The sequence below is a fragment of the Mandrillus leucophaeus genome, unplaced genomic scaffold, assembly GCF_000951045.1.
Source record: "Mandrillus leucophaeus isolate KB7577 unplaced genomic scaffold, Mleu.le_1.0 Scaffold377, whole genome shotgun sequence".
In the NCBI taxonomy this organism is placed as follows: domain Eukaryota; kingdom Metazoa; phylum Chordata; class Mammalia; order Primates; family Cercopithecidae; genus Mandrillus; species Mandrillus leucophaeus.
The window spans coordinates 853,016-864,599 of record NW_012103998.1 but is presented as its reverse complement, the minus strand read 5'-3'; the positions used below and the strand labels follow the sequence as shown (position 1 = coordinate 864,599).

At 41.8% G+C, this 11,584-nt stretch overlaps 1 protein-coding gene across 1 annotated transcript in view; it reads right to left on the bottom strand.

The window, feature by feature from the left end:
* Positions 1-11,584, bottom strand: part of CCDC38 (coiled-coil domain containing 38) — a 72,669-nt gene that overhangs the window by 18,738 nt on the left and 42,347 nt on the right. Inside the window, exons 8-10 of the mRNA XM_011990311.1 lie at positions 9,906-10,063; positions 5,974-6,072; positions 3,599-3,647 (exon numbers count right to left, since the gene is read on the bottom strand). Coding sequence (XP_011845701.1) covers positions 3,599-3,647; positions 5,974-6,072; positions 9,906-10,063 — 306 coding nt within the window. The remainder of the gene's footprint in view (positions 1-3,598; positions 3,648-5,973; positions 6,073-9,905; positions 10,064-11,584) is intronic.

The window sequence follows — 11,584 nt, the reverse complement described above, 5'->3', positions numbered from 1 at the left end:
GTGATCCGCCCATCTCGGCCTCCCAAAGTGCTGGGATTACAGGCTTGAGCCACCGTGCCCGGCTGGGTTAGGATTTCAACTTATCTTTGTGGGGGACATAATTCAACCCATAAAAAGACTTAACACAATTCCCATCATAATTCCAGAAAGATTTTTTGTAGATGTAGATAAGATTATTTTAAAATTTATATAAAAAGAAAAAGGAGCTAGAATAGCCAACACAGTTTTGAAAAAGAGGAATTACATAAGAAGTCTCCCTGACCTTAAGACTAATAGCTACAGGCCATTTTCTGTTCCCTGTGTTGTGTCTTGGAATCCGGAGCAATGAAGACGTCTGTGCTCTTGGGCAGGTCCTTCCTGTTTTCTCTATTGTTTTGGAATTCTTCTGGACTCAACCCAGACCTAAGACACAGATCTTCAGTGGATAAAGAAGACACTGGACTGCAGCAATGACTGAGTTGACTACTGATGGCCTAGGTCACTGTCTGACTTGCAATAGTTTCAACGTGTCCTGATAATTGATTGTTAGTCAGAATGAAAATAAGGCCCTTTGATAACAACACAGAAATTAAAACTAGCGACATACACCTGGGAGATAACTGTCCTGTAACAAGACTGTTGCCATTTAACTATAAGTTTTCTTATCCTGTCACTTCTTGTAGGATCAAGAAAATTATGTTCCAAAGAAATGATGTTGCTATATTATCAGAGATCAGTTACAGATCAGTGCTGCATACCACCTATAATTTCTAGTGGTTTGCTTTGTAAAGAGGCTTAAATTCCCATCTGTGATGCATTTTGGAATGAGTGGATTTGATGTCAACACCTTGAAAGATATCACTCAAAACACAGAAGAACAAGAGTCATCAGCTCCCACACAAAGTGAAACATGTGAACCTAATTTTAGCAGTGTTAATTAGGAGCAACTATTCACGAGTCATTGCATCAATACCGCCTGTGTTATAACATCCTCTCCTCCCTAAGGCATGGGAGCAAGTGGTACATACTTGTCTGGGAACCAGTTCCATTAATACTATGGTTGTATCTGTCCAAAGATAAGTAGCAGTATGTTACCAGTTTCACTACCTTTGGATTTTGGATAACATATCTATACTGTGATATTTACACGTTTTAATGAGTTAATTTTAAGTGTAATTGCCATTCTAACTTTGTATGTGAAATCAAGATCACACGTAATAAACCTTGCCTATATTAAATAATAAAAATAAAAAAAGTAATAGCTACAGTAGTCAAGATCATGTGGCAGGACAGTTACATAGATCAATGGAACAGAATAGAGAATCCAGAAATAGGCCCCAATAAATATGTTTACATGATTTTTGACAAAGGTGCAAAAGCAATTCAATGAAAGATGCCCTTTCAACAAATGGTGCAGGACCAATTGAGATACACAGGCAAAAAAACACCATCACCACAATCTAAACCTCACACCTTATACTAAAATTAACTCAAAATGGAAAATGGATCACAAACTTACACGTAAAACTATAAAACACTTAAGAAAAAATATGGAAAAAAATCTTTGAGTCTAAGGCTAGGGAAAATGTTTTAGAATTGACACCAAAAGCATGAACTATAAAAGAAAAAATTCATAACTCGAAATTCATCAAAATTAAAACTTTCACTCTACAAAAGAGCTTATTAAGAGGATAAAAAGACAGTCTACACACTTAGAGAAATTCTTTGCAAACCACATATCCCCAAAGGACTAACATCTAATTATATACAGAATTTTCAAAATCCAACAGTTTTTTTTAAAAGGCAATTCAGTTAGAAAATGAGCAAAAGATATGAATAGATATTTCATCAGAGGATATAAAGATGCAAACAAGCACACGACAAGATGCGCAACACCATTAGCTACTAGGAAAATCAAATTAATACCTAACAGAATAGTTAAAATAAAAGACAGTGCAAACACCAAATGCTGTTGAGGATATGAGGAAACTGGACCCCACAAATAATGCTGGTGGGAATGTCAAGTGATATAGTCACTCTGAGAAACAATTCATCAATTTCTTTAAAAACTGAACATGTGGCCGGGTGTGGTGGCTCACCCCTGTAATCCCAGCACTTTGGAGGCCGAGACAGGTGGATCACCTGAGGTCAGAAGTTCGAGACTGACCTGACCAACATGGTGAAATCCCGTCTCTACTAAAAATAACAAAAATTAGCTGGGCGTGGTGGCAGGCGCCTGTAATCCCAGTCAGGAAGCCAAGACGGGAGAATTGCTTGAACCTGGGAGGTGGAGGTTGCAGTGAGCGGAGATTGTGCCATTGCACTTCAGCCTGGTCTACAGAGCAAGACTCCATCTCGAAAAGGAAGCAAAAACAAAAACAAAAAATACTGAACACGCATCTACCACCCAACCAGGCATTACATTCTAATTATTCCAGAGAAGTGAAAATTATGTTCACACAAAAGGTGGAACAAAGATATTGCTAGCAACTTTATTCATTATATCCCCAAACTCAAAATAATCCAGATGGTCTCCAATGAGCAAATAAACTACAGCACGTCCATACCATAGTATACTACTCAACAAGAAAAAGGAACCAACTACTGATAGACCAAACAACTTAGGTGAATCTTCAGAGAATTATGCTTAGCAAAATAACCCAATCCCAAAAGATTACATACCGTAGATTTCCATTTATAGAACATTCTTGGAATAACACCATCATAGAAATGGAGAACACATTGGTGGTTGCCAGGGGTTAAGGGGAGGTGGGAGAGGGAAGTGGATGTGACTATAAAAGGGCAACATGAAGAACCCTGCGCTAATGTTCTGTATTTGATGGCATCCATGTCAATATCCTGGTTATGGTATTGTGCTACAGTTTTGCAAGATGATACCATTGGAGGAAACTGGGTAAAGGGTATATGAAGTCTCTCTGTACTATTTCTTACAATTGCGTGTGAATCTAAAACGATCTCAAAATGAACATTTAATTACAAAAAATAGCGATTGCCAGGTGCCACAGAGGCGGATGTCCAGAATTCAGAGGGTGCCTAGAATTCACAGCAAAATGTTTCTGTTTTCCTCAGAGATTGTCATGATACTGTGATGCTGGCCCAGATCCCTTCCTCTGGGCTGGTGTACCCAACCCAGGCATCAACATATTTTCTTAAAGAAGCTGTCTTGGGGTAGAAAGGGTTGAGAACGAGTGACTTCTGAAATAATGAGTACAAATGAGCAAACAATTAAGTGAGGGGGGAAAACAACAACAACAAAATACTTTATGATCCTAATTGCGGCAATTTTGAATCACATGGTGAAACTGCAAACACACAGGCTAGCAGAATAGCTTGATAAAAAATAGGGCAGTGGATTCTGAGAAGCAAAGACCCAAGATGCAAGGGGGCAGATAGTTTCTGCAAATAATAGCTGTAGATACTTAACAAAGAATGGAGAGAGGCCTGTGAGATCTCAGGAGTGCACAGAGATGGCACCACTGCCTCCAGGATCTCTTACAACAGCTATGGATACATGACATAGATGTTGAGAAAAGGCTAAAAGTTATTTGCTGAAAACCATTCCCAGTTCCCAAGGGAGTTAGTCAAGTATATACTGTACTTTGATTTGACTTTCTCTGAGGTGCGAGTCAGGATTCTGCTTGGCTTTCCTGTTCAAAATGTCCAGGCGAGGCCGTGCCGTTGGTGATGGTGGAGTGAAGAGAAATAACATGGAATTAGAAATAAGCCCATGCACTTGGGGCAAGGTATTCATTTTTCTGCACAGACATGCCCATTACTTCTTAATTAAAAAAAAATTATTTTATTATTGGAATAATTGCATAGAAATTGGAGGTCTTTTATTCTATTGAAACTGAGTTGCACGCATAAGAATAAAATGAAAGGCACACACTCTTCTAAATGCCTCAGGGAGAGATCACATTTTTGGCTTTTCCCTCCAAAGCCCTCACTGTCTATAACTATATATCACTCACCCCATTATAGTGTGTAGTTCAGGAGTGCAGAACTATGTACTATTTGTGTTTGTGTACGTGGGGTCTTGAAGAGCACCTGAAATATTTATGTCTCCAACAAATACATGGTGAGTAAAGGAAAGAAGGCGAAAAAATGGACGAAGAAGAACCAACCAGATGGGTCCCGTCACCATCTTAAATTATTGTTTCAGCTTTTTTTTTTTCTTTTGAGATGGAGTTTTGCTCTTGCTGCCCAGGCTGGAGTGCAATGATGCGATCTTGGCTCATTGCAACCTCTGTCTCCCAGGTTCAAGCGATTCTCCTGCCTCAGCCTCCCGAGTAGCTGGGATTAGAGGTGCCCGCCACAATGCCCGGCAAATTTTTGTATTTTTAGTAGAGATGGGGTTTCACCATGGTGGCCAGGCTGATCTCGAACTCCTGACCTCAGGAGATCCACCCACCTCAGCATCCCAAAGTGCTGGGATTACAGGCATGAGCCCCCGCGCCGGGCCTATCTCAGCTTTTAAGCTGGTACCCTAACATGTACTACTAAAAAGTATTGTTAAGAGGTGTTATTTAAACTGAGAAACTTCTATATTCAAAATTTCAAAGAGAAGAGAACATTGACACCACCTCCCACTCCCTCTACCCCACCCCTGCCCCCACACCCTACTCTAGATCCTCCAACAGGCAAAATAATATGTCTTAAAGTGAGCCAAAGTGGCCTCACAGCCCAAAAGAGTTTACTTTTCAATCAGCTGGCCAGATGCACAATGCTTCGGGCTCAAACCAGGGTCATTTCTGGGCAGGCAACTTGTATTCCTGACCTTTATCCCACCACTAAATACATTCCAAGGTTGATAGTAGGATACAGGAGAAAAGGAGTCCCCAGGGGTCAGCCTGTATTAGGGGCTGCAAACTCGGATGGATACAGGGCAGGGCAGGTAAAGGAGTGGAGTGGTCCCAATAAAGACAAAGCAACATGAGAGATCAGACCCCTCCCACGGGAAAGTTCCCAACTTGATCCCAGACGTCAAATCTTGTGGTTTTCAAGAGAAGATAGAAATACAGATTTTTTTTCATGAGATATGCTTATTTTTACTTTATTTATTTATTTTTTTTTTTGAGACAGGGTCTCACTCTGTCACCCAGGCTGGAGTGCAGTGGCACCATCACTGCTCACCGTGGCCTCGACTTGCTGGACTCAAGGGATCCTCCCACCTCAGCCTCCCGAGCAGCTGGGACTATAGGCGTGCACCACCACACCCAGCGAATTTTTGTATTTTTGGCAGATATGGGGTTTTGCCATGCTGCCCAGGCTGGTCTTGAACTCCTGGGCTCAAGTGATCCACTGCCCCAGCCTCCCAAAGTGCCGGGAGTAAAGGTGTGAGCCACCATGCCTGGCCTACATGTGCTGATTTTTCAACATTGGCCACCAAGCCAAACAACACCAAAACACTGGGGCCAGATAGCACAGCCCAGTGGGGCCAAATCTCTGGTCTGAATTTGTGATGCAGAGCGGGAGAAGGAGGGTCATTCCACCAGGGAGGGACGGTGATAGTGAAGGACTTCTTGGAGTTGATGGTGGGTAGGTTAGAGCTACCTCTGCTCTAAATTAATCCTTTTCCCAAGGGTTAATTCTCTGAATCACCGGCCAAAGGCAGTCACCTAGTTGCAAATGGCCTGGTTTTCTGGGCCCTGGGAGTGGGCCTGTCAACAGCAGAAGGCAGGCCTGCGCCAGAGAAACGAGGCGCCTCAGCTTGGAAGGACTTCAGGACATGTGCTGGTTAGCCAGGGGATGTTTCAGGGACCCTCTTCCTCTGATTCTCTGCCTATTCTATCCACTCGTGCACCTCTCGGCATTTTGTGATAACATGAGAGAGAGAACCAGAGCCCCTGGCTGCTAGGACTGAGGGTGGGGTGGACACAGCCCTCCATTTTCCAGGCTGGCTTGTAGTCCTGTCTCCACTTTGAAATGGACATTCTCAGGTTTTACTTTCATGAGTCCCAAATCTACTTTTACCTTGGCTGTCTCTTCCCTGAGAAGCATCTTCTGAAAGGATGGCTGTCTCCCCAAACTCCTCAAGAATGCCTTCCTTTTTACTCGAATGTGATGATAATTCTAGAAATGGAAAATGAAAAGGAGAGACAAAAAGAAAGATGGGGGGAAAAAAACACTGCTGAGAAAGAGAGCTTTGTCTCGGGCTGAAGAGAGAGTTATTGTCAAAACTTCCAGGGACAGAAATATAAGTTGGAGACATCATCAACCAGCAAACATAATATGCAGATGGTAATATGCAAATGTAATATGCAGATGGTAATATACAAACATAATATGCAGATAGTAAGGACTGGTCTCTGGGATAGGAGAAGGTGTGAGAACTGACCAGTAGGGCGCTAGGACATCTCCATTTTCAACATCCTTCTGTCGTAACTCCTAAAATCCCAAATGTTAGGTATTCAAGCCTCTGGACTGACAGACTTAACTAGTGTCTGAACATTCTCTATTTAGATGATGAACCCAGAACTGAATCTTTTTTTTTTTTTTTTGAGACAGGGTCTTGTTCTTTTACCCAGGCTGGAGTTCAGTGGCACCATCACAGCTCACTGCAGCCTTGAGCTCCTGGGATCAATCCATCCTCCCACCTCAGCCTCCTGAGTAGCTGGGACTACAGGTATATACCAGTATGCCTGGCTAATTTTTTTTTTTTTTTTTTTTTTTTTTTTGTAGAGATGGGGTTTCACCAGGTTGCCCAGGCTGGTCTCCAACTCCTGGGCTCAAGTACTCCGCCTGCCTTGGCCTCCCAAATTGTTGGAATTATAGGATTGAGCCACCGCACCTGGCCCAAGAAGGACTAAATCTTAAGTTGCTAAATGCAAATACTTCTTGGGTTTTTTTTACCCACTTGTTTTCTCTCTTGTGCAACACCATTTAGCTTTAACCAAATGTTATCATGTGCTGAACACTTTACACATATGACCTAATTTAATCACACTCGGCACAGTGAGGGATGCAGGGAACCAAGCAGGGAACCCATTAGTGGTGTGTTGGTAAATGTTTAACAACTAACTCTCTAGAAAGCAAATGCCCCCTGATTTGTAGTCCGCCAATTTCTGGGGTGTAAATGCTCCTATCCTGGAGTAGTGGCGTCAGTTCTCAGCTGGGCTGCCCCTGGCTCCCATCCCTGCACTGCATCCTGGAAACTCTCTCCAGGTAGTAAGCTGAGGCAATCCTAGGGCTCACCTCACTGGTTTCCCCTCTCCAAGGGATCAATCTACTTTGCTGTTTGATGTCCAATGTCTGAAAATTCCTGTTTCATATGTTTATCCAGTTTTTCAGGCAAGAGGATAAATCTGGTCCTGTTAGTTGGAAGTGCAAATCATCCCCTTGATTTGTGACCCCGCTTTCACTTATTACATTTTTTTTTTTTTTTTTTTTGAGTCAGGGTCTCTGTCTTTTGCCCAGGCTGGAGTGCAGGGGCATCATCATGGCTCACTGCAACATCCTTCTCCTGGGCTCAAGCAATCCTCCCACCTCAACCTCCCTAGTGGAAGAACTACAATTGTGTGCCACCATGTTCAGCTAATTTTTAAATTTTTTGTAGAGACGAGGTCTCAGTATGTTGCCCAAGCTGGTCTCAAACTCCTGGCTCAAGCAATCCTCCCTCCTTAGCCTCCCAAAATGCTTGGATTACAGATGTGAGCCACTGCACCTGGCTTAAATTCTTATAAATATGTAATGGGGCCCTTCTCTGATCCGCTGAGCTGACCTAATGCCAGTACATGACTGTTTCGATTCCTGAGATTCCATGATAATATATTATATACAGTTTTAAAGGATTTGTAATCTTCCTCCCATTACCTTCCTAATGCAAAAGTATTTGCTTATCTTTCTAGATGAACCTTTGGATCATTGTGCAAAGCTCTCCCCACCCAAGACCCAATTCCCTGTCACATTTTTGGTAACATTTTACTTAAAATTCCATAAAATTATACATTAGTTTTAGACAATTTGGCAACTTTACATATCAATCTTTCTATCTGAAAACATGACATAGTTACATAGTTTTCTATTTCTCAAATCTCCAGGTCACACACATTAAGGTTATTGTTTTCTTAGATTTAATTTCCTTGTATATTTTCCTTCCTTCCTTCCTTCCTTCCTTCCTTCCTCTCTCCCTCCCTCCCTTCCTTCCTCTCTCTTTCTTTCTTTTGTTCTTCTTTCTTTCTTCTTTTCCTTTCTTTCTTCCTCTTTCTTTCTTTCCTTTCTTCTTTTTTCTTTCCTTCCTTCCTTCCTTCCTTCCTTCCTTCCTTTCTTTCTTTCTTTCTTTCTTTTTTTCTTTCTTTCTTTCTTTCTTTCTTTCTTTCTCTTTTCTTTCCTTTCTTTCCTTTCTTTTTTCTTTCTTTCTTTCTTTCTTTCTTTTCCTTTTCCTTTCTTCCTCCCTTCCTTCCTTCCTTCCTTCCTCTTCCTGCCTGCCTGCCTACCTGCCTTCTTTTTTGAGACAGGTTGTTTTCTTAGATTTAATTTCCTTCTTTTCTTTCTTTTCTTTTCTTTTCGTTTTTTTTTCTTTTCTTTCTCTCCTCTCCTCTCCTCCTCCTCTTCTTTCTTTCTCCTTTCCTTTCCTTCCTTTCTTTTTTGAGACAGAGTCTCACTTCCATCACCTAGGCTGGAGTGTAGTGGCATACTCATGACTTACTGCAACCTCGACTTCCTGGGGTCAGGTGATCCTCCCATCTTAGCCTCCTGAGTAGCTGGGAGGTGCGTGTCACCATGCCCAGCTAATATTTTGCTTTTTGTAGAGAAGGAGTTTTGCCATGTTGTCCAGGCTGGTCCCAAACTAAGTTATCTGACTGCCTTGGCCTCCCAGAATGCTGGGATTACAGACATGAGCCACCATGTCCCACCTTCTTGTGTATTTGCTAATTAATAATATTAGTTTACTTAGGTTAATAAAACATAAATGACGGCCGAGGTGGGCAGATCACAAGGTCAAGAGATTGAGACCATCCTGGCCAACATGGTGAAACTCCCTCTCTACTAAAAATACAAAAATTAGCTGGGCACGCACCTGTAGTCCCAGCTACTCAGGAGCCTGAGGCAGGAGAATCGCTTGAACCTGGGAGGCAGAGGTTGCAGTGAGACGAGATTGCTCCATTGCACTCCAGTTCTGGGTGACAGAGCAAGACTCTGTCTCAAAAAAAAAAAGAAAAAGCCACATAAATGACTTTGTGTCTGTTTACAGAATCTTTTAATAAAATCAAATAGCCTCTCAGGGTTTTAGAGGGGATTTCTAGGTATGCTACCATATCAGTTGAAAATAATGTATTTTATCTTTCCCCCATGCATACATTTTTATTGCTTTATGCTACACTCCAAATCTCATGTTGGAATTTGGTCCCCAGTGTCAGAAGTGGGGCTTAGTGAAAGATGCTCAGGTTATGGGGGTAGACCCCTTGTGAATGGCTTGGTGCAATCCTGATAGCAATGAGTGAGTTCTCACTCTCTTAGTTCCCACAAGAGCTCCTTGTTGAAAAGAGCCTGGCACCTGCTTCCCCTCACCGTTGCTTCTCCTTGCATCATGTGGTCTCTGTACACGTTTCCCTTCTGCCATGAGTGGAAGCAGCCTGACGTAATAATTAAATAAATGCTGAAATAAATGCTGGCACCACACTTCTTGTACAGCCAGCAGAACTGCGAGCCAAATAAACTGCTTTTCTTTATAAATTGCCCAGCCTTAACTGTTCCTCTAGAGCAACACAAATGGACAAAGGCACTTTATATCTGAAATTAGCCCAAGTTTCCAAATTAATGATACACAATAACAGATATAGTGAAAATCTTTGTTTAGGTTCTGTTTTTAAAAAAAATCTATTTAGATAAATAAAAAACATTGAAGCAGATGATTTTGGAGTTAGGAATATTCACTTCATGGAAGTCGAGAATAAGTAACTTACTTGCTAATATTTTTGGAAGGATGATATTGGTTTTACTTTCTGATGCCTGTGCTCTTTTTAGTGCTTGCTGGATTTTCCAATGTTTTGGAGACAATTGCAGCAGGAAAAAACCATATTTCATGTACTCCTTGAGGAGGAATTCTGTTTTTGCTATTTCACTACTCAAAAGAAACAAAGATATGATTAGGTATATCTGTGTGAAAGCATGTTCATTAAAAAAAATTTACAAAATTTTTGCTCTTGATTGTGTACTGAATTAATAATTTAATTATCAAAAAGGATAAATATGGCCATAAAAATATGGGCTTCAGTGAAATATGAAATGAGATGAAATAAAACTTTAGGAATGCTGTTTAAATAAAACATGTCCCAGGATACGCACACATTTAGAACAGACATGATAGTTTTACTCAACTTATTTATTACTTCTGTGGGAAACACTGTATTACATTTTAGACATAGGGAGAAATTAGAAGGTAGCAACAGGACCGGGCACAGTGGCTCATGCCTGTAATCCCAGCACTTTGAGAAGGCAGGCAGGTAGATCACCTGAGGTCAGGAGTTTGAGACCAGCCTGGCCAACATGGCGAAACACTGTCTCTATTAAAAATACAAAAAATTAGCCAGGTGTTGTGGCAGGCGCCTGTAATCCCAGCTACTTGGGAGGCTGAAGCAGGAGAATTGCTTGAACCTGGAAGGCGGAGGATGCAGTGAGCCGAGATCGCACCATTGCACTCCAGCCTGGGCAACAAGAGCCAAACTCCATCAAAAAAAAAAAAAAAAAAGTAGCAAAAGGTGGTACATTTGTAAGGAGAAGAAAGAAACTAACACTTAATGAGAACCTACTACTGTAGGCAGGACACACTACAGACATATGCTTATCCTCAGGACAGCACTTTAAAACAGGTACTATTGTTCTTATCTTGGAAAGGAGATGTAAATGGTAGAGCCAGTACTCAAACCCAGGTCCGTCTGACTCAGATGCCCAAGCTCTTGCCAATACTGAGTGACTTGGACCAAAAACTTTTGCCCAGCTTCACATTGCATTATAGTAATTACATTACAAAGTGGACAGAGAGGGATGTTAAAGTAACAAAAGAAGGTCCACTTGAAAGGGAGCTTCCCAACCTTTATCTTTCAGAGCCTTCGTTGTTCAGAACCTCACCAATACTCTTATCAATAGTACTTTGTGTCAGTGTTTTCAGCTTTAATATTTCTATCTGTCAGAGGCTTCCTTCAGCCCTGGTGCGAGAGTGATATTCAAGGGTCAGTAAATGGCTGCCTCACATATCACCAGTTGGAAGATTGATGGGAGCCCTTCCTTCTATGGCTGCCTCCGTTTTAGATAGAAATCCTCCCGGATATGCTACAAAGAACACGGGGTGACAATTGGTTGGAACGATACAGCTTCCAAGCAAAAGCTTCAGAAGATGCCCCCTTCCCTTTCCAGCGCTACCTGTAGAGGAGGCCTCCTGGGGCCATCTCGAGCCATAAAGAGAGTAGAGAACCTGCTGCCCTTGCTCCACTACAGGCTTGTTTTTCATGATCTCCTGCACCTTTCTCGGATGATGTGACACATAAACGATCAAAAGTTCTCTTCGGCAAGGCCATTTGGAGGGCTTAACTCGGTGGCTAGTGTGCATAAATGCAGTACTTTGCACTAAAATAGAGGCTGCTAC